A 27,559-nucleotide genomic window follows, 5' to 3' on the forward strand; every position below is an offset into this window, starting at 1 on the left:
AGTTCTAAGGTCGACGCCATGGACCCAAGAACCTGTAGGTATTCTCAAACCCTGGGAGAAGTCTGGAGTAGCAGACTTCGCACTTGAGCTTGTAATTTGAGGATGCAATCCATGGTGAGAAAAACTCGGCCCCTCTGGGTATTGAAGAGAGCTCCCAAATACTCCAAGGACTGAGATGGAACGAGTTTGCTCTTGGATAGATTGATCACCCAGCCCAGCGATCGTAAGAACTGCAGAATTCTGTGAATGGCATCTGTGGCCAGAGTTGCTGACTTTGCGCAAAACAACCAGTCGTCCAAGTAGGGATACACCAGGAGACCTTTCCTCCGGAGGTGAGCCACTACCACCACCAATACTTTGGTGAAAGTCTGTGGCACAGTCGCCAGACCAAAGGGAAGAGCTCGAAACTGAAAATGCTGCCCCAGGATGCAGAACCGCAGGAACCTCTGGTGATCCTGACGAATCCCTATGTGGACGTAAGCCTCCGTGAGATCTAGGGAAGCAAGGAACTCTCCCTGCCTCACCAAGGTAATGACCGACCGGAGAGTTTCCATGCAGAAGCAAGGGATCTTTAGACACTTGTTGACCTCCTTGAGGTCTAGGATGGGACGGAATGATCCTTCCTTCTTCGGCACTACGAAGTATATTGAGTACTGACCCCTTCCTTGCTCTTCTGGAGGAACGGGAACTATAGCCCTTAATTGTAGCAGCCACTGCAATGTGTCCCGAACTGCCGCTCTTTTGGTGGCATACCCGCAGGGAGAGACGAGAAACTGATCTCGGGGCTGCTGTGCAAAATCTAAAGCGTAGCCTTGTTTTATCACGGACAGGACCCACTGATCCGAGGTCACCTTGGTCCACTCCTTGAAGAAGAGGGCCAGCCTGCCCCCTACTTCCGGAGTTGAGGAGTGGACCAGCGTTCTTTCATTGGGAGGATTTTGCTCCTGAGGAAGGGACAGCCGCCCCAGGTCTGCCAAATCTTCGACCGCGAAAGGACTGGGTATAGGTTTCTTGCTTTGCTGGAGCCGAATGAAAAGACGAAGCAGGTGGCTTAGAAGGGTGATACCTCCGATTACGTATAAACCTGGCTTGAGAAGAGAAAGAACCACGTGAGCGAGGTCTGTCTTCTGGCAGGTGATGCACCTTATTCTCTCCCAGCGACTGAATCATGTCGTCCAATATCTTACCAAAAAGTAACTTACCCTTAAAGGGCAAGGACCCCAGTTGGGCCTTAGAAGACACATCCGCCGACCAGTTGCGCAACCACAAGAGCCGACGAGCCACAACCGCTGACACCATGGACCTGGTGGACGTCCGGAGGAGGTCATGGAAGGCATCAGCACAATAAGTCACCGAGGATTCCAAATGGTTCGCCTGAACCGCTTCCTTGGCCGAGAAACCTACATTGGCTTGTAACTGCTGCACCCAGCGAAGCCCGGCTCTCATAGCAAAATTACTACAAATAGCCGCCCAGACTCCCATGGCTGAGACCTCGAAAATCCATTTAAGCTGCACCTCTAACTTCCTGTCCTGCAGATCCTTGAGCGCAGTTGTTCCTGTGACAGGAATCGTGATTTTCTTTGTGACAGCTGACACTGCAGAGTCCACTTTTGGAACCCGCAGAAGCTCCAAGGTGTCCTCTGGCAGAGGATAGAGCTTATCCATGGCCTTACTGACCTTTAAACCAAGATCTGGGGTACCCCATTCCCTAAACAATAAGTCTGACGCTGAAAAATGAAAGGGAAAGGCAGTAGCAGGACCTCTCAGGCCCAACAAGACAGGGTCCATTTTCCTAAGCTTGGATACCTCGGGAGGGCTGTCAATGCCGAGCTTAGAGAGGATAGCAGGAATAAGCAGTGCCAACTCGTCTTTACGAAAAAGGCGATCTACCTTAGGATCATCGCCCTCAGCCACCTGAGAGCCCCTCTCTGCCAGTGGTGGATCTGGCTCCAGGTCATCACCACCCTGCGGGATCTGGGGTTGACAATTCAGATCCTCAGGATCTGAATCCAGGTCCGAGGAGTCTGTAATCGCCTGTGGAGCCCCCGTGCAGAGAGGACGCTTAGGCTGAATAGGCTCCGACCCCTTACATACTGAAGCGCGTTTAGCTGCCCGGGGCTTATGGGAATCTGATTTCCCCCCCGCCATCAGCTTGCCTGCCTTCCTAGCCTTGAAGGCTTTATGTAAAAAAACAATAAAGGAAGACTCCGAGGAGGTATCAGAAGTCCCCTCAGGACTGTCCTCCGGAGCTAGGGAGGCAGGCTGTTGCGAATCCCTATTTTCTGGAGGCCGTGGCTGAGGAGACAATTGAGGAGGAAAAGACCCCTCCCCCATGGGAGGCACAGCAACCGCAGCATGGAACGACTGTAAAATGGCTTCAGTACCAGCACTCAAAGGGAAAGGATCCTGAGATAATTGAGACTCCCCTGCTGCAGGTGAAGGAACTCGCGGGGGCCTGCTTTTAGCAGTATTTTTAGTTGTTTCTGCACCAGAGGAACCCTCTCCCCCTGGTAAACACTGCAAACACAAGTTTTGGCGGGAGAGCCGTGCGCGGGCCGAGCCGCACGAGTGACACGCGGCCGTCCGCGGCATTGGGGAAGACAGAGGGAAGTATAAACTACTGAAAAAAAATTCAATACGACCCCTCCCCCCAGACCAAAAACACAGCGAAAATCCCCCCGCGACGAGAGGAAGGAAGGGAGAGCCTGCCCGATCAAAGTGAAAGCAAAAGAAAATTACCTCAAAACTTTTTTTTTTTTTTTTAAGTAAAAAACAGCCTACCGTGGTCCAGGGTGCTGATTCGTGGGATGGAGTGAGCCAGGCTCCCTGGTATCGCACCCACGCTGCCTAAATTAATCATTAGGGTCCTCAACCCCCATTGGCAGCTGCCTCAGACCAGCAGGGGACGGCCCTCTCAGAGCCTAACAACCCTCTGGGAGGCAGACCAAGACAAATCCTTTTTTTTTTTTTAAAGAAATTTAAAGCAACAAGCACTAAGAATTAGAAAGAACATAGAAAACTCTAACTAAACTAAATTCAATCAAACCAAAATAAAGTCTCTGACGGACTGTAGGTTTTGCACCTCCACCATCTGCTAGAGACAGAGAAATACTGGCGGACTGTAGGTGGCACTCTCCTATATAAGGCGGAGCTTTGTTTTTAAAACATCTCTGTCTCTATCTGCTAGAGGGGGGGCAAAACCCAGCAGTCTGGACTGATCCGGGTACGTACAGGGAACTCTTTTTTTTGTTTTAAACAGAGACCAAGCTGAAGGCAGAACAATCATAAAAAAGATTCCCGCCTCATTTTCCTTAGCTATCAATGAAGATGCAGCAGAGAAGGGGAAAAAGGGGGCGGGGGAAAGAGGCACCAAGTATTAATGCCGGCAGTGCTCCACTAAGGGAGGGCACCCACAGCAAACACCTCAGGAGTTGCCAAAACCCATTGGCATTGTCTTTAGGTCTGGGCTATGCTTAATTGAGGGAGGGAGAATACATGTCACCTCAGAACCTGCCCATCAGACTTTTCCTATTCATCTGGCCTAACCAGGTCTTAGCTTCCACCATGGGAAGCTCAGCCACCATCTGCAGGATGGTGTCAGTGAGGAGGTATATAAGAAGTGACATCAGCAAGCCTGTTGATCTCTGTCCCCATCTGCTGGTTGGCATGCATAACCCATAGGTCTGGCCTGGTCTGACTAGATGAAGATGAAGTTTAGTACAGGAGCCTGATGCTCATTGGAAGCTCTTTTTCTTTTAAAAAGTCCGAAAGAAAAATGCCAAACGTTTCTTACTGCCAAATTATACTAAATACTTTCTGACTACATACAGGGAATCAAACATTGCAACAGAACAGTCCTAATGCAGATAAAAGTTATGAGGAACTTTTCTTTACAAACAAGTAACAGTATCTTGCTCACTTCAGCAGTAGCATTAGCCAGAATGTGTTTTGACAAATCCTGGTAAGTAGCCGAAGGAAATGATTGTAATGAGCTGAAGGAACAGTTCAGTCCGTGGCTGGATCGATGACCGATACTAGACTGCAGTGTTGGTTTAATCCTTCTGCTAACTCCAGTGGTTGTAAAAGTTGTTGAAAAAAAATCTAAAAGAAAAGGGGGGAAAAATGCAATATTCTTAGATATTAGCATGAGAAACCAGTGACCTGATTGGTAAATGAGCCATAGCGTGATGTTTTAAAGCTGCAGTAGCTGAGAAAATTGATGAAAACTAATTCAGGAGGAGAAAAGGAAAGGCGTAAGAGTAAATTTACATTCAACAACAAACAATCTTTATGATTTTTAGCTAAAGACTCGTAGTCATCCCACACCAAAGCTCAGTTCAAACCTATCTTACTGAGCAGATGCACCATTTGAAATAACACATGAAAATAAACAGAAAATTGCATGATCAATCATATCAAAGTCTTTGGATCAGGAGAACAGCAATGGATGAGATTTGGAAGTAGCAGTGACTTGCTCGGCTACAGAAGATTCTTGTGAAACCTTGTGATGGAAAAGGGGATCCAATGTGCAGGTAGGAAAACTTTGATATTGTACTATGGATGTGGATCTGTCTATTTCATGCTCATGGTTATAAGAGGAAGTTCTGTGTAGAGGTTGCCAGAAGACACAGCCTATCCTACAGTCTGACAAACAGCACAATCAGCAGGGACAGTATAATTAAACAAATAAGTGCTACTTTGTGCAATCACATCTCCTGTGACTGTAGCAAAAGAATAAATAAGCAGCTACAAATGTTATGGTGGGTAGTGAAGGACTAGGTGGAGCTATGTCTAATGCTAGTACATCTTCCCCATTACAGCTGGATGAAGGTCTACCACAGAAAAAAGTAAAGTAAAAAGAAAACAGAGGTAGTTTTCCCCAAAAATAAAAGTTTTTGGTTATTGGAAATAAATGGTCATAAAATCCAAATACCACATTATGTTTTTGAATATGTTAAATATTACATATTCATCATATTAGGCAAAATTGTGTGACATATGCTTATATATATATATATATATTCACACAGTTTATTATCCATAATTATTTCTTTAGTTGCTCATGATTATAGTATTATGACACTTGTATACAAAAAAACCTTGTTAGGAAGATTGAATCAGCCACATTTTAGGTGAATATATCTAATAAAGGAGAAAGAGGTATGTTACTATCCCAGGGACAAAGTGATAGCAAAACACTGCAGTATAATCCTCTTTAAAATTAACTTGTCTTGGTTCTTAAAGTTTGTGTTAATACATTATTTTCTGCTAGAGCTAAAGTTCACTGGTCTAGTAATATTTACATATATTTTACCAACTCTTTTTGAAATTTTTGTGTTTCTCATAAATCAAAGTATTGAAAATTAAGGTATATTATGCTTGACTTTATTTGAAATATTTGATGAAAATGAATGGAAACCATGATCAGAAGGATTGCATAAAACAAATTAAAAATTGTACAGCTACTAGCTTTGGTCTGGATTTAAAGTAAAAAATAATTTTCAAAACTTCTCTAATCTTTGGCACCAAGCTGGTGATCAGATGCTAAACACTGCCAGGTTAAGTGATTAAAATCAAGACTGAAGACCTAAATGCTGGTGTCAGACCAGCTGTAGCATAATTATGGATAATGCATAGCCCACTCTTCTGTATTCTGTTCTGAGAACAGGCTATAGAATAATTTAATTTATTGCTCACTTACCACCAGCTGAATTGTTTAGTGACTGTTCTGACATATAAAGTTGACTGTTTCGAACAGTTGAGCGACCTCTGGTATCTCCTTTTGAATGCTCAGTGCTTCTAGGAGTATTCTGGTACTTCAAATTAAGAAAGCAAGATAAAAAGGACTAGAAGGGATATGGACACTATTGTCAACAGAATGAAAACAATTAAAACATGATTATGCTAATATTAAATATGATTTTCTCCGTGGACAAGCAGGATTAATGTCAGCCACACAAGTGGGTGACATCATCTGATGGTACCATCACGGAAATGTGCTCTCTTAGAGCTCAGAAAAACATAGAAGTCTTTCTGAGCATACGCAAGTGTTCCCACAAAGTCACTGCCTTGTGAGTTTTCTCAGTCTCTTCTCTTCTGCCAAAGGAAAAGTATACATTGCTTTCTCTATCCAAAAAAATTTAGAAGCTAGCTTTTCAGGATGGTTTTTCAGTATACTCTCATTTTGTTATTTCTTTCACAGTTTCTTCTTTTTTTGTCTTGCAAGTTTCTAAAAAATAAAGTTTAGTTAAATATTTTGTCTCACAATTATTATTCTGTTCAATTTTTGCTATATTTAAGAGGTGTCTAAAATGCAATGTTAAGATGTCAAGTATCGACCTTCACAATGACTGCCTGTGCCACTTCAGATCCTCACAAGACATGTCCAACTGTGTGGCTGGAGGATGGATGGGTGCTCTCCTATAAAGGCTTCAAATGAAAGCAGCTCCTTACTTCTCCTCCAAAGAAAAACAGAAAGATCTCTGAGAGACCAGTACTTAAAAATAGTATGTCAGAGTCTATTCATGACCAGTGCCAAGATTCTTCTGGCTCTCACAAGGAAAACAAAAAGGAGAAGAGGTTGTCCTCTGCACTGAAACATGTAGTGCAAACTTGAAGAAGCTCCATATTGATACTTCTTTGGCATGGAAGGCATCAGTTCCAATCATATTTGGCACAAACCAAACCACAGCACCATCATCATCAGCTGCCTGGCAAAAACCACAGCACTATATTGTATTGGTGTGCAAAGTGCCTCAGCACAGACTCCAACAGATACAGTGCTACACACCTCCAGACATGGATGTAGCTTCTAAAATGCAACATCATCTTATCACTAAATGGGAAAAATTCTCCATTGATTATAGTACCAGAATCTGAAATTTGTTTTCTGTAATTTTTACTCCTCCTTCTCAAGACCACAACCCATTCATTCAGAAAATTGGCTTGAATTCATCCATAAATATTTAACATGCCAGCTGCACCTCCACTCCATTATCAGTTGGTGCCTATTCTGGAAACTTTCTCCAGTTAAATGGAATCCCAATCTTCTATACTTCTCTTCCAAGAAAGGCAGCTCAAAAATCACATAGCTCCAATTCTTTTAGGGGCAATCTGACATTAGAAGAGCCATCAATAGTTCTTTCTTATACACAAGAGGATTCTCAGTCTTCATATGACTCTTACTCCTACCATACTGAAAAACTTCAGAGCATGATAAATTTATATAATCACCCTATGAAGATGTTACACCTCTTGTGAATATATGGAATAAAGGAAAAGCCATGACATTCATATAGTTTAAATGATGCTGATCTTACACATGTATTTAGTATGTATGACACTTAATAATAATGCATTAGATAGTATAATTACAGGTCTGCCTTAAACAATTTTTTGTCAAGATTTTTGAATTGCAGATTAAATCAACTTATTTTATTGATCCATAAAGATTTTTAGGGATTCTCAATGTGAGCCTGGGATAAAGGAAAGGAATGACCATCATATAGTTTCAATGGCGCTGACCTCATACATATATTTAGCGTGTAGGACACTTGATGGTAGTGCGTCTAGAATCTTACTCCTACCAATCATAAGATGAGTCAGTTTATTGTCAGACCCTTCCCTGAGACAAGTAGTAGTACATTTGCACCAGAAGATATGACCTATCTATCTTTCTTTTAAAAAAATGGTAGCTTCTATTCCCTTCACAATAGTGTTCTAAAATACATACATATTCCAAAACAGTCAGAGCGGTTCAATTCCACAGATTTCTGAAGTCAAAGATATGGCAATCACCACTCAATACCCTGCCTGTGGCAAGAAAATTAGATCTCAACTACAAAGTTCAGCCATGTCCAGGCCACAGGAAGGTTCAACTGCCACATGAATCTGTTGTAGTAGAGTTGCTGCAAAAAAAAAAAAAAAAGCAAAGCATTCTAAAAAGAAGTAAAGCTATTGGATTCCAAAGCTAAGAAAATGTTTCAGTCTTCCATGTTTACATCCATAATTTCAGCCCATCAATTCCACATGGTCCAATGCAAGTATAATATCTTTCAAAAGTTAAGAGATACATCTTTTCAGCTTCCACTGGATTTTCAAACTACACATCAACGAAACAAGAGTGTGTTAAGCATCTAATACGCTTATCACATGATATATATGATGTAATTTCTAAAACTTCAGCCATAGCAATAGGCACAAAGAAGAATGGCTTGGATTAGTGTGTTAGGACTCTGACTGGGAAGATGTGCAAAGCAAATTAGCTTACACTCTATGCAGAGGCAAAAAAGTAAAGAAGACAGTGGATATCATAAAAGATCATTGCTCCATTTTCCAGATACTGGCAGCAGTTACTTCTGACCAGCAGTCACATACAATATCAATTCCCTCCATAAAGAAGACAGTACTTCTATCCCTGCAGGAGATACCAGCTCTATCCAAACCAGAGAACACACCCAGAACAGCAGCAGCAGCAGCAAGACAGGCAGCTCACAAGTAAAAAGCTCAACAAGAACTACTCAAAAGTCCATGCAAAAGCCATCCCTGAATTTTTTACTCACTTCATCTTTCTTGTGCCCTATGTTAGAAGCTCTTCCAGTGGGGAGGGCTTCAATTTTTCAGTCATCAATGATCCCTAATTTCAACAGACAGGTAATGAAAATTACATATACAGGCTATTCACTCAATTTACAGGTTATACCTCCTCTCACTCTACCTCTAACCTAAAACATTTCTCTGGAACAGTTGCAAATTCTACAATCTAAATTTCTAAATCTAACAATCAAAGTGATTCAGCCAGTTCCAGAAACTGAAAATGATCAGAGATTCTACTCCAGATATTTTCTCATTCCAAAGAAAACAGGAGGTCTGCATCTCATTCTAGACCTCAGGAATCTGAACAAGCACCTAAAAAAGAAAAAATTCAGTATCACCTCACTAGGCACCATTCTTCCACATTTACAGATTAACAACTGATTGACTATTCTGGATCTAAAGGATGCCTTTGTACACATTTTCATTCAAAAAAACAACAGGAAATACATGAGATTCAAAATAGCAGAACAATAATTACCAGTACTATGTTCTACTCTTTGGTCTAGCGGCAGCCCTAAGCCTTGTCATCATGGCTGCAAATGTGAGAAAAACATTATATTAGTGTTCCTGTATTTAGATGGCTGGTTCATTTCAATGAGAAGCTTCCAGAAAGCAAAGGCAGTCACCTCTTCCACACTTCACTTTCCAATAAGTAGGCTTCATTATAAAATTCCAAATATTAATCCTACACCCAACCCATCAGTTGAACTTCACAGAAACACCATTGGATACAACAAAAGTGAAGCCTTTCTACTGCAAAGGAAATAATTCACCAATATCAGTTTCAGACAGATTTTTCATGCTGGGTTATATAACAGCAACAATGCATGTCACATCTTTAACTCGACTCCACATGAGACACCCTCAATGGCACTTAAAAGTCCAATGGAATCAACATTCAAAGATGCAATCACACAAAGCATCTCATATGTTCTTTAGGATGATGGACCCAGCCTTTAAATCTCCTTTGTGGATAAGATTTTCATTTTCACAAATGCAACAAATCATGACTACAGGATGGGAGCACATCTCAAGTTCATCTTATCTCAAGAAGTTTGGACCATTTAGGAAAAAAGATTTCTTATCAACCTGTTTGAGTTAAGGGCAACCTTCAATGCCTTGAATGTTTTCAAACCATGGATAAAGGAAAAAGTAGTTTAAATCCAGACAATCAAGTAGCCAGGTACTACATAAACAAGGAGGAAGAGGTTCTGCAAGGTACTGTACTTGTGACCTGGATTGGCCACTGTTGGAAATAGGTTACTGGATTTCATGGACCCTCAGTCTGACCCAGTACTGTAATTCTTATATGAAGCATGCAAAATTTGGAACTGGGCAGTTTTATGGAAAATATTTTTCCCAGCAAGGACAACCAGTTAGCAGATTCCTTACGTCTCCATCTTTAACCACACGAATTGTCCTTGGATGACAACTCAACAAAGCAACTTTTTCAGCAATGAAGAACTCTAGAGAATAGACCTCTTCACAGCACCAATCACAAAGTACCCCTCTGTTGTTCCAAAACATTAGCACCCAATTGCTTAGTCAGGGATGTATTTTGATACCATGAAATCAAGGTCGGGTGTAAGCTTTTCCTCCAATATCCCTCCTCTATTATCCAAAACCCTTCTCAAACTGAGAGAAGACAAAAGAAATATTATCCTAATAGCCCCCTACTGGCCACATCAGATATGGGTTCCATGGCTCCAATGTCTAGCAGTTGTTCAACCTATAAGCTTAAAAATATTGCCAAACCTGATCACACAGCATAAAGGGATTCTTCTACACCCCCATTTCTCGAACTTACAGCTTGGAAATTGAAAGCAAATTAGTGCAGGCCAAGGGACTGCCTTCAGAGGTACAAAAAGTTATTCTCACTTCAAGAAAACTTTCTAAAAAAAAAATCATATAACTTTAAATGGAAAAGATGTTATACACCAAATAGAAAATCTTATATTTTAGTATGAGTTAAGTCTCTCTAACTCTGGTTTAAAGCCTGATTCTGTCACGAGTCCACTTAAGTGCTATAGTGGCACATCATCAGCATTCTGAAGGCATTCCAATATCCCAACATCAGCTAATAGACAAGATTCATGTATCTGCCAAAATAATAAAGGGGCTGGAAAAGCACCCTTATGGAGAAAGGTTAAACAGATTAGGGCTCTTTAGCTTGGAAAAGAGACAACCAAAAGGGGATATGACTGAAATTTATAAAATCATTAGTGGGATGAAACAGGTAAGTAGAGAACTGTTATTTACCCTTTCAAACACTAAGATCTGGGGACACTCCATGAAACTAGCAACTGCCAGATTTAAAACAAATCATAGAAAGAATTTTTTTCACTCAGTGCTCAATCAGGCTATGGAAATCAGCTGGCAGAGAATATGGTCAAGGTAACTAACATAGTGGGGTTCAAAAGAGGATTGGATAAGTTCCTGAAGAAAAAGCCCAAAAACAGTTATTAGCCAGGTGGACTTGGGAAAGCAAAATTGCTTACCTGTAACAGGTGTTTCCCATGGACAGCAGAACAAACAGCCACACAAAATGGGTTATATCAGACGGTATCAATCACACCAAAAAAAACCCACACACCAACGGTGTATTCCAGTACACACCAATGTAAACAATCCAAAAGCAACTAGTGTCCTGGTATTAAATTTACAATAGCACCTAATACGCCCAACTACTTATGTATGACCCTCTATTCACGGGCAGACATTGTCTGTACTGCTCGTTTTTCATAGGGGTCACTAAATCTTTAATCAAATGTAATTTTTGTTGATTTTCAAAAATTTTTAGCAATTGCAATCAAAAATAAAAACGGATACTTATCCGCACTCGGAACCCAAACCCGACATGGCCATGTTTCGGACTTCTGTCCTGCCTCAGGGGAAAATATTCAGAAAGCCAATTCAGGTGGTTGAAAACGTCTTTTTCTTTCGGCGAATTTACTCCGTGCCGGTCCTGTTTGTCAACGCGGGCTGCATTTCACCCCGCTGAGTTTAAGAAATGGCGACAACCGGAACCTATTTATTCAATGTCAGCGCCTAGTACCTCCCTTTCCGGTCAATGCCTGGTAGTTCTCTACCACGTCCTCTCACCGCTGCTAACGCTGAAAAACCTCCCCTCGGCAGGGAGGGCGTTAGTTCCCTATCACGTCCTCTCAACACTACCAGCCTTTGACCCTCCTCTTCCGGTATCAAATATTTACTATTCCATCTTTGAAAAAAAGGGATTTTGATCTGGCATACTATACTGGAAAACAATTAGTTTCTCTGCACTCACAAGGAGGCGTATATACTCATAATGAATCACAAAATAGATCACAGTAGCCCATGCTCGTAAAACGCTGAATTTACGTCACGTCCTCACTGGATGAAAGCTGTAAAAAGTCTTTTTAGGAAAAATTCGTGATCACAGTCCCCTGCATCATTAATTGGGCACAGGGATAGAAGACTTCTTCAACAAATCACAATATCGTTCAATATCCATCCGGACAAAACCATTTTTATCCAGATATCGAAGAATCAAATGAGAGAATACCAATTGATTCTCTCATTTAAACCATTCGGGTCTACAGTATTCAAGTGAAAAATCCAGAAATGTTCCCGACGGTTTAATGAAACCTGTATGTCTCCTCCTCTTGGATTTGGATCCACTTGTTCCAAAATGGACCATCGCAAGTCAGTGAATTGGTGATGATGATCAATGCAGTGTTGGACTAGGGGGGCTGCAAGTTTGGATGTCTTGATACAACTCCTGTGTTCGATCAGGCGGGTCCGGATCTTTCTCTTCGTCCGACCGACATAAACAAGACTGCAGGGACACTGTATCACATACACAACTCCTATCGTCTCACACGAGGTCCGTCTATCATGTCGAATCACCATCCCCGAATGGGGCGCCTGCCATTGTTCACCCACAATGGTTTGACTACACATGTCACAAGTGCCACAAGCTTGATGTCCTCCAGCCGGAGACGAAATCTTGTGTGATGAGAATCGGGAATGAACAACCCGATCCCTGATGTTTTGTCCCCTAAAAAGGCAAACCTGGGGCTCGTTTGAAACGTAGTATGCAACGTGAGAACTTTCCAATGTTCACGCACAATGTTAACCACTTCAGATGCATAGCGTGAATATTTCAAAGTACAGGTAAGTTCTTGATTATAAGGACGTTGCTGATACTGTAACAACAGATCTCTATTTGCAAACAGGGCCCTCTTGTATGCCTTTTTAATCACTCCACGGGGATAACCTTTTTGTGCAAATCTTGTAGAGAGAACTGAAGCCTGTGTTTTAAAATCCTCTATAGATGAACAGATCCTGCGCAATCTAAGAAATTGAGATATGGGAAGGCCATTCTTTAACCTTTGAGGATGAAAACTGGAATACCTTAAATAATGATTCCTATCAGTAGGCTTCCTATAAAGGGAAGTGATGAACGAATCCCCCTGTTTTTTAATCAAAATATCCAAAAAAGCCACTGAATGTTGGTCACAATGGGCTGTAAAATGTAGATGGGGATCTTGGGAATTTAGCCAATCCAAAAACAATTGTAGCTCATCCCATGTCGCTGTCCAGACAAAAAAGATGTCGTCTATGTAGCGTCGCCAAATTGCAATATTCTGAAACCATTCGGAATTATACAGAAATCTGTCCTCAAAACAAGCTACATATAGGTTAGCAATATCAGGGGCAACAGTGGCCCCCATAGCCACCCCTTGGACCTGTAAATAGAAAGTCCCATCAAAATTGAAGAAATTTTAAACAACACCAATTTCAACATGCCCAATAGGAAACTTGTAGGTACACGATGCGGGCGGGGGCGGTTCCTTAGAATATCTTGTACCAATTGATACGCTTCTTCCTGCGGGATATTGGTATAAAGTGAAGTGATATCTAAGGTAACTAACCAACAGCCCTCAACAAATGATGGAAGATCGTGAATCAAACGAAGCATGTGGGACGTATCTTGAAGAAAAGAGGTGGATTTTGTAACCACAGGTTTTAAAAAGAAATCAAGGAAATTTGATAAAGGTTCCAAAAGGGACCCGCGTCCTGCTACAATAGGACGGCCCGGGGGCACATCCAAATGTTTGTGTATTTTGGGCAGGGTATATAGAACGGGGTGTAACGGATGTAAAACTTTAAGAGCGCGTGCTTCCCTCAAAGACAAAAAACCCCCGTCTACACCTTCCTTGACTATAGAATCAATTGTTTCACGTAACCAGTCCGTGGGATCTTCATCCAACACTCGATAATATTGGGGATCATTCAATTGGCGCTGTATTTCTGTAACATAGGCTCCCGTGTCCTGGATCACTATGGCTCCTCCCTTGTCTGCAGGTTTCACAACCACGTTTTGGTTACGGGACAGCTGTTTCAAAGCATCTTCTTGTGCATGATCCCACTCCTCTGATGAGCAAATCTTATAAATCCCTTGGCGTTCTTCAAATGCCGCTAAATCTTTCAGCACAAGCTGAATAAAGGTGGATATAGCCGGATCCATCGGTCCGGGGGGGAGCCAAGTAGATTTTGGTGTGATGATAGCTGAGGAGCAACTATCAATATCACAGAAAAACAAACGCAATTGTAACCGCCTAAAAAACCTGTGGAGATCCACATGGGTCTGGAAAGAGTCATATCTAGTTGAAGGGACATACGATAAACCTTTTTCTAAAGCATTAATCATATCTTGAGAAAGGGCTAATTGGGAAATATTCACCACGGCAATCGGGTCTAAAACCTCTGTTGATTCCGCTGCTGTGCTCGGGTTTGTGGTCCTTCCCAATCCGATGTTCTGGTATGAGCGGAATCCCAATTTGGGGGGCGACCTCGAGCCCTGCCTTTGTACGGGCGCGAGCGATACGCCTCTCGAGGTGGACCTAAAAAAGGCACAGATTGGGCTGATTTGTTAGTGTTCTTATCCTTCTCTGATTGTTTAGCATCGTCCCCACTACTGCTATGCGAATCATCGGAATCTTGAAAAGTGACATGTGGTCCCTTTTTGGAAGTTTTTTTATTATTTTTCCAAAAATATACATTATCTTGTTTATAGTCATTATCGTCCCTGTGGAACTTTTGAATCTTGAACTGTTTTAACTGATTTCTAAACTGAGATACTGTCTGTTCTAATTGTTTAAGAGATGTTTCCATGCTTTCTGGATCGTTGGCTAATTGTAGAGTGGACTGGATATTATCTACTTCTTGCTTACATTCGGTCACCGAAACTGCTAGCCTTTCCACAATTAAAACCATCAAATCCAGAGAGCACTTATTAAGTATGGCAATCCAGCGTGATACGAACTCAGAGTCATCTTGGAACATTAACGGTCCCTTCTGCATCCTGAGTCCTCTGGGTATCATTTGTTGTTTGATATATTCAACAATAGTAGCTTGGTGGAGCTCAGCTCGCACCAATTTTTTGGATGACCAGGTCAGATCTTCCCAGGATGCATCAACTGTTTTTTCCTCGCCCGGTTCAAAAAGTGACATCTGTTTAGCAATGGCAGCCACTTGTGAATCAGAGAAACTAAAAATATGTTTCCATTCTCCCTCCGGAGTCGCCATGTGGGTAACAAAATACGATATCAATCACACCAAAAAAAACCCACACACCAACGGTGTATTCCAGTACACACCAATGTAAACAATCCAAAAGCAACTAGTGTCCTGGTATTAAATTTACAATAGCACCTAATACGCCCAACTACTTATGTATGACCCTCTATTCACGGGCAGACATTGTCTGTACTGCTCGTTTTTCATAGGGGTCACTAAATCTTTAATCAAATGTAATTTTTTGTTGATTTTCAAAAATTTTTAGCAATTGCAATCAAAAATAAAAACGGATACTTATCCGCACTCGGAACCCAAACCCGACATGGCCATGTTTCGGACTTCTGTCCTGCCTCAGGGGAAAATATTCAGAAAGCCAATTCAGGTGGTTGAAAACGTCTTTTTCTTTCGGCGAATTTACTCCGTGCCGGTCCTGTTTGTCAACGCGGGCTGCATTTCACCCCGCTGAGTTTAAGAAATGGCGACAACCGGAACCTATTTATTCAATGTCAGCGCCTAGTACCTCCCTTTCCGGTCAATGCCTGGTAGTTCTCTACCACGTCCTCTCACCGCTGCTAACGCTGAAAAACCTCCCCTCGGCAGGGAGGGCGTTAGTTCCCTATCACGTCCTCTCAACACTACCAGCCTTTGACCCTCCTCTTCCGGTATCAAATATTTACTATTCCATCTTTGAAAAAAAGGGATTTTGATCTGGCATACTATACTGGAAAACAATTAGTTTCTCTGCACTCACAAGGAGGCGTATATACTCATAATGAATCACAAAATAGATCACAGTAGCCCATGCTCGTAAAACGCTGAATTTACGTCACGTCCTCACTGGATGAAAGCTGTAAAAAGTCTTTTTAGGAAAAATTCGTGATCACAGTCCCCTGCATCATTAATTGGGCACAGGGATAGAAGACTTCTTCAACAAATCACAATATCGTTCAATATCCATCCGGACAAAACCATTTTTATCCAGATATCGAAGAATCAAATGAGAGAATACCAATTGATTCTCTCATTTAAACCATTCGGGTCTACAGTATTCAAGTGAAAAATCCAGAAATGTTCCCGACGGTTTAATGAAACCTGTATGTCTCCTCCTCTTGGATTTGGATCCACTTGTTCCAAAATGGACCATCGCAAGTCAGTGAATTGGTGATGATGATCAATGCAGTGTTGGACTAGGGGGGCTGCAAGTTTGGATGTCTTGATACAACTCCTGTGTTCGATCAGGCGGGTCCGGATCTTTCTCTTCGTCCGACCGACATAAACAAGACTGCAGGGACACTGTATCACATACACAACTCCTATCGTCTCACACGAGGTCCGTCTATCATGTCGAATCACCATCCCCGAATGGGGCGCCTGCCATTGTTCACCCACAATGGTTTGACTACACATGTCACAAGTGCCACAAGCTTGATGTCCTCCAGCCGGAGACGAAATCTTGTGTGATGAGAATCGGGAATGAACAACCCGATCCCTGATGTTTTGTCCCCTAAAAAAGGCAAACCTGGGGCTCGTTTGAAACGTAGTATGCAACGTGAGAACTTTCCAATGTTCACGCACAATGTTAACCACTTCAGATGCATAGCGTGAATATTTCAAAGTACAGGTAAGTTCTTGATTATAAGGACGTTGCTGATACTGTAACAACAGATCTCTATTTGCAAACAGGGCCCTCTTGTATGCCTTTTTAATCACTCCACGGGGATAACCTTTTTGTGCAAATCTTGTAGAGAGAACTGAAGCCTGTGTTTTAAAATCCTCTATAGATGAACAGATCCTGCGCAATCTAAGAAATTGAGATATGGGAAGGCCATTCTTTAACCTTTGAGGATGAAAACTGGAATACCTTAAATAATGATTCCTATCAGTAGGCTTCCTATAAAGGGAAGTGATGAACGAATCCCCCTGTTTTTTAATCAAAATATCCAAAAAAGCCACTGAATGTTGGTCACAATGGGCTGTAAAATGTAGATGGGGATCTTGGGAATTTAGCCAATCCAAAAACAATTGTAGCTCATCCCATGTCGCTGTCCAGACAAAAAAGATGTCGTCTATGTAGCGTCGCCAAATTGCAATATTCTGAAACCATTTTTTAGGTCCACCTCGAGAGGCGTATCGCTCGCGCCCGTACAAAGGCAGGGCTCGAGGTCGCCCCCCCAAATTGGGATTCCGCTCATACCAGAACATCGGATTGGGAAGGACCACAAACCCGAGCACAGCAGCGGAATCAACAGAGGTTTTAGACCCGATTGCCGTGGTGAATATTTCCCAATTAGCCCTTTCTCAAGATATGATTAATGCTTTAGAAAAAGGTTTATCGTATGTCCCTTCAACTAGATATGACTCTTTCCAGACCCATGTGGATCTCCACAGGTTTTTTAGGCGGTTACAATTGCGTTTGTTTTTCTGTGATATTGATAGTTGCTCCTCAGCTATCATCACACCAAAATCTACTTGGCTCCCCCCCGGACCGATGGATCCGGCTATATCCACCTTTATTCAGCTTGTGCTGAAAGATTTAGCGGCATTTGAAGAACGCCAAGGGATTTATAAGATTTGCTCATCAGAGGAGTGGGATCATGCACAAGAAGATGCTTTGAAACAGCTGTCCCGTAACCAAAACGTGGTTGTGAAACCTGCAGACAAGGGAGGAGCCATAGTGATCCAGGACACGGGAGCCTATGTTACAGAAATACAGCGCCAATTGAATGATCCCCAATATTATCGAGTGTTGGATGAAGATCCCACGGACTGGTTACGTGAAACAATTGATTCTATAGTCAAGGAAGGTGTAGACGGGGGTTTTTGTCTTTGAGGGAAGCACGCGCTCTTAAAGTTTTACATCCGTTACACCCCGTTCTATATACCCTGCCCAAAATACACAAACATTTGGATGTGCCCCCGGGCCGTCCTATTGTAGCAGGACGCGGGGTCCCTTTTGGAACCTTTATCAAATTTCCTTGATTTCTTTTTAAAACCTGTGGTTACAAAATCCACCTCTTTTCTTCAAGATACGTCCCACATGCTTCGTTTGATTCACGATCTTCCATCATTTGTTGAGGGCTGTTGGTTAGTTACCTTAGATATCACTTCACTTTATACCAATATCCCGCAGGAAGAAGCGTATCAATTGGTACAAGATATTCTAAGGAACCGCCCCCGCCCGCATCGTGTACCTACAAGTTTCCTATTGGGCATGTTGAAATTGGTGTTGTTTAAAAATTTCTTCAATTTTGATGGGACTTTCTATTTACAGGTCCAAGGGGTGGCTATGGGGGCCACTGTTGCCCCTGATATTGCTAACCTATATGTAGCTTGTTTTGAGGACAGATTTCTGTATAATTCCGAATGGTTTCAGAATATTGCAATTTGGCGACGCTACATAGACGACATCTTTTTTGTCTGGACAGCGACATGGGATGAGCTACAATTGTTTTTGGATTGGCTAAATTCCCAAGATCCCCATCTACATTTTACAGCCCATTGTGACCAACATTCAGTGGCTTTTTTGGATATTTTGATTAAAAAACAGGGGGATTCGTTCATCACTTCCCTTTATAGGAAGCCTACTGATAGGAATCATTATTTAAGGTATTCCAGTTTTCATCCTCAAAGGTTAAAGAATGGCCTTCCCATATCTCAATTTCTTAGATTGCGCAGGATCTGTTCATCTATAGAGGATTTTAAAACACAGGCTTCAGTTCTCTCTACAAGATTTGCACAAAAAGGTTATCCCCGTGGAGTGATTAAAAAGGCATACAAGAGGGCCCTGTTTGCAAATAGAGATCTGTTGTTACAGTATCAGCAACGTCCTTATAATCAAGAACTTACCTGTACTTTGAAATATTCACGCTATGCATCTGAAGTGGTTAACATTGTGCGTGAACATTGGAAAGTTCTCACGTTGCATACTACGTTTCAAACGAGCCCCAGGTTTGCCTTTTTTAGGGGACAAAACATCAGGGATCGGGTTGTTCATTCCCGATTCTCATCACACAAGATTTCGTCTCCGGCTGGAGGACATCAAGCTTGTGGCACTTGTGACATGTGTAGTCAAACCATTGTGGGTGAACAATGGCAGGCGCCCCATTCGGGGATGGTGATTCGACATGATAGACGGACCTCGTGTGAGACGATAGGAGTTGTGTATGTGATACAGTGTCCCTGCAGTCTTGTTTATGTCGGTCGGACGAAGAGAAAGATCCGGACCCGCCTGATCGAACACAGGAGTTGTATCAAGACATCCAAACTTGCAGCCCCCCTAGTCCAACACTGCATTGATCATCATCACCAATTCACTGACTTGCGATGGTCCATTTTGGAACAAGTGGATCCAAATCCAAGAGGAGGAGACATACAGGTTTCATTAAACCGTCGGGAACATTTCTGGTTTTTTTCACTTGAATACTGTAGACCCGAATGGTTTAAATGAGAGAATCAATTGGTATTCTCTCATTTGATTCTTCGATATCTGGATAAAAATGGTTTTGTCCGGATGGATATTGAACGATATTGTGATTTGTTGAAGAAGTCTTCTATCCCTGTGCCCAATTAATGATGCAGGGGACTGTGATCACGAATTTTTCCTAAAAAGACTTTTTACAGCTTTCATCCAGTGAGGACGTGACGTAAATTCAGCGTTTTACGAGCATGGGCTACTGTGATCTATTTTGTGATTCATTATGAGTATATACGCCTCCTTGTGAGTGCAGAGAAACTAATTGTTTTCCAGTATAGTATGCCAGATCAAAATCCCTTTTTTTCAAAGATGGAATAGTAAATATTTGATACCGGAAGAGGAGGGTCAAAGGCTGGTAGTGTTGAGAGGACGTGATAGGGAACTAACGCCCTCCCTGCCGAGGGGAGGTTTTTCAGCGTTAGCAGCGGTGAGAGGACGTGGTAGAGAACTACCAGGCATTGACCGGAAAGGGAGGTACTAGGCGCTGACATTGAATAAATAGGTTCCGGTTGTCGCCATTTCTTAAACTCAGCGGGGTGAAATGCAGCCCGCGTTGACAAACAGGACCGGCACGGAGTAAATTCGCCGAAAGAAAAAGACGTTTTCAACCACCTGAATTGGCTTTCTGAATATTTTCCCCTGAGGCAGGACAGAAGTCCGAAACATGGCCATGTCGGGTTTGGGTTCCGAGTGCGGATAAGTATCCGTTTTTATTTTTGATTGCAATTGCTAAAAATTTTTGAAAATCAACAAAAAATTACATTTGATTAAAGATTTAGTGACCCCTATGAAAAACGAGCAGTACAGACAATGTCTGCCCGTGAATAGAGGGTCATACATAAGTAGTTGGGCGTATTAGGTGCTATTGTAAATTTAATACCAGGACACTAGTTGCTTTTGGATTATATCAGACGGTGCCAGAGCTTCTGTTCATTCTGCGTAGGAACTACTGCTACTGCATGACCCTCCCTCAATCTTTTCTGTAACTGATCTCAACTTCTCCAGGAGGAGGGAGGGATTGTGTGGCTGTTTGTTCTGTTATCCATGGAGAACACCTGTTACAGGTAAACAACTTCGCTTTCTCTGAGGACAAGCAGCACAAGATGGGAGTCATGAGTTGAGGATTTCAGTGGAGTTATAATTTTATTTTATTTTTTTCTTTTTTAGTTTCTGCAGTCAGACAGCATGTGCGAGAAGTTGCTGAATTATTTTAAGATGGATCTCAACACTGCATGCCCATAGTTATAGTCCAGGTTGCTATCCTGGTGAATGTGTTTATTGTTGACTTTGTAGCCGCCCTGCAAATGTCTTGATTAGAGTCTGAGTTAAGGTGTGCCACTGAGGTTGCAACAGCTCTGACATGATGGGCCTTTACTGGTTATGGAAGCCTGTGTTTTACGGTTGGAAAATACATTGAGTAATCCATCTAGATACTGACTATTTCTTAAGAGGTTCTTCTTTTCTATTTGTATTTTAAGATATGAAGAGTTGGGGAAGTTTTCTAAACAATTTGGTTCTGTTCAAGTAGAACAATAATGTTCTTTTACAGTTAAGAACATAAGAACATAAGAAAATGCCATACTGGGTCAGACCAAGGGTCCATCAAACCCAGCATCCTGTTTCCAACAGTGGCCAATCCAGGCCATAAGAACCTGGCAAGTACCCAAAAGCAAAGTCTATTCCATGTTACCATTGCTAATGTCAGTGGCTATTCTCTAAGTGAACTTAATAGCAGGTAATGGACTTCTCCTCCAAGAACTTATCCAATCCTTTTTTAAACACAGCTATACTAACTGCACTGACCACATCCTCTTGTAACAAATTCCAGAGTTTAATTGTGCGTTGAGTAAAAAAGACCTTTCTCCGATTAGTTTTAAATGTGCCCCATGCTAACTTCATGGACTGCCCCCTAGTCTTTCTACTATCCAAAAGAGTAAATAACCGATTCACAACTACCTGTTCTAGACCTCTCATGATTTTAAACACCTCTATTATATCCCCCCTCAGTCGTCTCTTCTCCAAGCTGAAAAGTCCTAAACTCTTTAGTCTTTCCTCATAGGGAAGTTGTTCCATTCCCCTTATCATTTTGGTAGCCCTTCTCTGTACCTTCTCCATCGCAATTATATCTTTTTTGAGATGCGGCGACCAGAATTGCACACAGTATTCAAGGTGCGGTCTCACCATGGAGCGATACAGAGGCATTATGACATTTTCCGTTTTATTCACCATTCCCTTTCTAATAATTCCCAACATTCTGTTTGATTTTTTGACTGCTGCAGCACACTGAACCGACGATTTCAATGTGTTATCCACTATGACACCTAGATCTCTTTCTTGGGTTGTAGCACGTAATATGGAACCCAACATTGTGTAATTATAGCATGGGTTATTTTTCCCTATATGCATCACCTTGCACTTATCCACATTAAATTTCATCTGCCATTTGGATGCCCAATTTTCCAGTCTCACAAGGTCTTCCTGCAATTTATCACAATCTGCTTGTGATTTAACTACTCTGAACAATTTTGTGTCATCTGCAAATTTGATTATCTCACTCATCATATTTCTTTCCAGATCATTTATAAATATATTGAAAAGTAAGGGTCCCAATACAGATCCCTGAGGCACTCCACTGTCCACTCCCTTCCACTGAGAAAATTGTCCATTTAATCCTACTCTCTGTTTCCTGTCTTTTAGCCAGTTTGTAATCAATGAAAGGACATCGCCACCTATCCCATGACTTTGTACTTTTCCTAGAAGCCTCTCATGAGGAACTTTGTCAAACGCCGTCTGAAAATCCAAGTATACTATATCTACCGGTTTACCTTTATCCACATGTTTATTAACTCCTTCAAAAAAGTGAAGCAGATTTGTGAGGCAAGACTTGCCCTGGGTAAAGCCATGCTGACTTTGTTCCATTAAACCATGTCTTTCTATATGTTCTGTGATTTTGATGTTTAGAGCATTTTCCACTATTTTTCCTGGCACTGAAGTCAGGCTAACCGGTCTGTAGTTTCCCGGATCACCCCTGGAGCCCTTTTTAAATATTGGGGTTACATTTGCTATCCTCCAGTCTTCAGGTACAATGGATGATTTTAATGATAAGTTACAAATTTTTACTAATAGGTCTGAAATTTCATTTTTTAATTCCTTCAGAACTCTGGGGTGTATACCATCCGGTCCGGGTGATTTACTACTCTTCAGTTTGTCAATCAGGCCTACCACATCTTCTAGGTTCACCGTGATTTGATTCAGTCCATCTGAATCATTACCCATGAAAACCTTCTCCATTACGGGTACCTCCCCAACATCCTCTTCAGTAAACACCGAAGCAAAGAAATCATTTAATCTTTCCGCGATGGCCTTATCTTCTCTAAGTGCCCCTTTAACCCCTCGATCATCTAACGGTCCAACTGACCGTATACAGTTCAATGTATACAGTTCCCTTCTCAGACTGCACTGCATGTGGCTTTGGAAACAGTGTTGGCAAGGTCACAGATTAGTCTAAGTGAAATCGAGACACTCCCTTAAGTAAAACTTTTGGATGAGTTCTTACTACTACTTTATTCATGAAAATGTGAGTGTTCAGTGGGTAAATAACTAAAACTTGAATTTCATTCTCTCTTTTAGCTAATGTTATGGAGATTAATGGTAATATTTTCCATAAGACACATTTTAAAGTTATTGTTGCCAGTGGTTCATTTGGAAGTTTCATCAATTGTCCTAGCACTGTATTTAGACTCCATTGTGGAGGAGGAGTTTTTATTGGTGGCTTTAGATTATACAGTTATTTTACAAACTTTAATACTAATGAGTTGTGAGACTGGCTTTTAATTTACATGTCAGTGATAAGCAGCTATTGCACTGAGATGCACCTTACTGAATTGGATTTTAGCCCTGAGGTACTTAACTGCATGAGATTTCTAAGCAATATTGGTACTGGACAGGTGAAGGGTTCAGTTCCAAGACGCAACACATATTGCAAATCTTTTCCATTTTTCTGGTGGCTGCAAGGAGGATGTTCTTTATATCTTGCATTAGGACAAAGCTTCTGAATTAGCTTGCTTTCAACATCCAAGCTGTCAAAGCTAATGTCCGGAGATTTGGATGCAGCACAGAGGGTCAAAAACAATGGCAGTTTGATTGGTGGATTTACTGCCAATCTTTGTAGCCATGGAAACCAGCTCCAATGTGGCCAGAAGGGTATTAGGATCATGTCCCTCTTTAGTTTTTATATCGTCTTTGTTATGAATGGGTATTGGTGGGAAAGCTTATAGTAGATGGTTGTTTCATGGAATAAAGAATGCATTCCTTTCTATCACTTTAGCAAATGGTCTTTGTGAACAGTATTGAGATAGTTTGTGATTGAATGGCAACACAAAGAGGGCCACTTCCAGCGTCTTACATTCCATGAAAAGTTTTCATGTGGTTGCAGCTGACAACTCAGCCTGTCTGCAATGACATTGTCCTTTCCTGGGAGATAAATCGCTGATATATGTATTTTCCATTTTATAGTCCAATTCCATATCTTTAGAACCTCCTTGCAAAGTAGGGCTGATCCCATTCCTCCTTGCTTGTTTATATAAAGCATTGCTATTTGGTTGTCAGTCTGAATGTGCAGTAATTTATTTTGCAACCAAGGCTCAAACACTTTTAGGCCACTGAACATTTCTCTCAGTTGCAGGAGGTTGATGTGTAGGAACAATTCCTGTAGAGTCCATTGCCCTTGCATTGAAACTGAATCCATGTGCACTCCCCATCCTTGATGTGAAACATGTGTTAATAATTTTTGGAACTCTGGAGGAGGAATGCTTTGACCAAAAAGGAAGTTTTCTTTCTTGGTCCACCATTTCAGTGAGAGGATCAGCTTTTTGTCTACAGGATTCTTGTGACACAGAGATTGAAAATAAATTCAGAATGGAATCTAAAAACATACTGGGATCAGCCTCATCTTTATATCTGCCATATGGCCTAACAATTTCATGAATTTCTCTACTGATACTATTCTTCTTGTAATAAGAGAGTGCACCATATTCTGCAGTCTTGTCACTCTCTAGCTCGAACATAGGTCTTTCCTTTGACCATATCTACATAAGCCCCCATGAACTCTAAGCTTTGCTTTCAGATTAGGTTGATTTTCTTGAAATTTACTATGAATCCCAGGTATTGCATAGTGTGAATTGCTAGGTGGACATCTAATACAGAGCTCTTGTAAGATGCGCTCAGTTTTAGCCAGTTATCTAGGTATGGAAAAACTAGCACATTTTGCTTTCATAGGTATGCAGCTACTACTGCTAAGCACTTTGTGAGCAACCTTGGTGCTGCTGCTACATCGAACAGTAATACCATCTATTGGTAATGGCAATCTTGCAGTGTGAATCTTAAGTATTTTCTTTGTTGCTTTATTTATTAGGATATGAGCATAGGCATCTTTTAGAACTATGGATGTCAGCCATCTCCCTTCTGTAGAAGTGGAAGGATTGTACCTAAAGAGTTCACCCTGAATTTTTCTTTTTTGAGAAGGTTGTTTAGGTCTCTAATTTAAGATAGATTGTAGATCTCCTGTTTTTTTTCAGTATCAAAGTACCTGGAATAAAATCTCTAGCCTTTCTGTTGAAGAGGGACTGGTTGGACTGCTTTGGACAACCAGGAGGGATAACTCCTGGTTGAATATTTGCAATTGTTGTTCTGAATGATGCAGATAATATGGGGGATGATTTGGCAGAACACTTTGAAAGTTCAGAAAATACCTCTGTTTTACAATTTTCAAAATCCATCTTTCTGTTATGACTTGATTCCAACGAGATGCATAAAATGTGAGCTTCCCCCCTACCAGTATGTTTGAAGATAGGTTTTGTAGGGTCTACAACTGAATTTCAAACACCTGAAGATAGCCTTTCTGGAGGTTGTTGAGATTGTCTTTGCTATTGCTTATCTCTACCTTTTGGCCTGGTTTGTGGCTGCTGAATTTGTTGAGGTGGTTGCTGCATTTGCTTTAGCAAGATTGGACATTGTCTGTAATAGTGATAAGGAATGTATCTTCATCTTTGTGAATAGTAATATGGTTTACGGTATAGAATCTTCTCTGAGACAGTGTGTCCATGTGGCAGGAGGAGAGGGATTGTAGAGCTGATCTTTGCTTTTGCATGAACTGCATGAACTTCACTGTTTTGTTCATTTTACCACAAACATGGTGTCCCCCCAGGCCCAGCATGTCTGCCAGCTTCTCGTGCATGTCCTTCTTTAGGCCAGACGCTCTAAGCCATGCTATTGTTCTTGCCACTATTGCAGATGTGGAAATTCTGGAAGCTATGTTGAAAGAGTCATAAATAGATTGGGTGACATGGCTTGTGTAATCCTCAGTGTCTCACATGAAACTGGAGAATAGGCTTAGCTTCTCCTTGTATCTGGTGGGCATCTATCCTTGAGTGTAGGGTGGCTCTTTGAAGATCTTCTTGCCTACTATATCCAACATTCAGCGGTCCTTGTCCGGAGAGATCTTTGAGAAAGCTTTTGATTTCTTTGCTTTTTTCATGGTTGACTCTACAATGAGGGAGTCATGTGGTAATTGAACTTTGGTATGGCCTGGACAAGAAAGAACACTATATTTGATGACTATTTTTGCCATTGGTTGTATTGTATATCATATCATGATTTCCATAGTTTTGCTTGCACTTGCTGCAAAGCCTCATGCTTCAAGACAGTCCTGAATTTTTGTGGGGGCTGAATACATTTCATTATTCCTTGCCATTCTGTCAGGCTTGTATCTTCTATAGACATATTAAATAGAATGGCTTCAGACGTCTTATGAAGGAATAAGGGGTATGTAGTATCTTCTGATGGTGTCAAAGCCATGTCTGGCTTAAGAGATGGGTCAAATAGTAGATCTGGAGAAGGTAGGTGTAATTTTCCCCGATTTGATTCATACGAGCTTTGTGAATCTTCTGATACTAAATTTATATATGATGCAGATCCTTATTCATGTTCTGTCTCTGTTTTCTTCTCTTCCTTTTCGAAATACAAAGCTGGAAATTTAGCTTTAAGTTTTTCCTCTGTATTTCAAAACTGGAATCTGAATAGGGCTTTTTTAAAATTTAGTAATCCTTTCATATATGTTTTTAAGAAATCTATCCAGAGCTTTTGGATAAAGAAATGCATTTCTGGCAATGCTGGTAATGGTAACACTGGCTCTTCGCTTCCAGATAGTTTTTCTGGCTGCAGTATCAGAGGTGATATAAAACCACTGCTAGAGGTTTTGTCTTTTTTGTCAAGATCAGAATCTGATCTTTTTTTGCAGATTTTTTCTTACTTTTGGAATCCCGTGTCTATGAATTGCCTGTTCTTGGCACCGAGTGGTCTGCGCCATGTCATCTCAGCGCCAATGCCTCCGCATTGTAATGTCTTGGCACTGGTGTCTATGCACCATGGTGGTTTGGTACCAAAAATTCCTCACCATGGCATTTTCACACTGAAGACTGTGCTGTTTGACAATTCAGCGCCAACTCTGCATAATGATGCTTCTGTGTCAAGGAGCCACTATGGGCCGAGAAAAATAGAGTCTCAATTCTTCGATATTTTCTCACAATCTTTCTAAGAGAAATTAGATGATGATATTTCCTGATGCCTCTTCTTTGATCACCTTTTTTCTGACAAGCTTGAAAACTCATATTTAAGTCTCTCTCAGAACACTATGATCTGTGTGGGCCTTCTGCCACAAGGGTCACAATTTGTGCTGTCATGGTTTAGATGAGGCATTGGAGACAAAGATCATGTAGATCTGTTACAGCCATTTTCTTGTGACACTCAGTCACAAGATTTGAATGTGGTGACAACCTGAGAGAGAGAGCAGACAAAAAAAAAAAAAAAAGACCGAAGAAGGGTTGCTCAGTGTCGGCAGCATGGGATATACACATGCTCAGAGTGAAC

At 41.5% G+C, this 27,559-nt stretch overlaps 1 protein-coding gene across 2 annotated transcripts in view; it reads right to left on the minus strand.

Moving 5' to 3' along the window:
• STARD9 (StAR related lipid transfer domain containing 9) overlaps positions 1-27,559 on the minus strand; it is a 432,822-nt gene that overhangs the window by 18,971 nt on the left and 386,292 nt on the right. The window contains exons 27-29 of one of the 2 annotated variants that reach the window (XR_003856299.1): positions 9,074-9,128; positions 8,562-8,635; positions 6,555-7,907 (exon numbers count right to left, since the gene is read on the minus strand). Coding sequence is in view for 1 of the 2 variants with exons in the window: in XM_029598695.1 (XP_029454555.1) it covers positions 3,920-4,101; positions 5,702-5,816 (297 nt within the window). In the remaining variant the exon portion in view is untranslated. Of the gene's footprint in view, positions 1-3,919; positions 4,102-5,701; positions 5,817-6,554; positions 7,908-8,561; positions 8,636-9,073; positions 9,129-27,559 lie in introns of those variants that run through there. The other variant, XM_029598695.1, reaches the window with a different exon arrangement.

This window comes from Rhinatrema bivittatum, chromosome 4, assembly GCF_901001135.1.
Source record: "Rhinatrema bivittatum chromosome 4, aRhiBiv1.1, whole genome shotgun sequence".
Lineage (NCBI taxonomy): Eukaryota > Metazoa > Chordata > Amphibia > Gymnophiona > Rhinatrematidae > Rhinatrema > Rhinatrema bivittatum.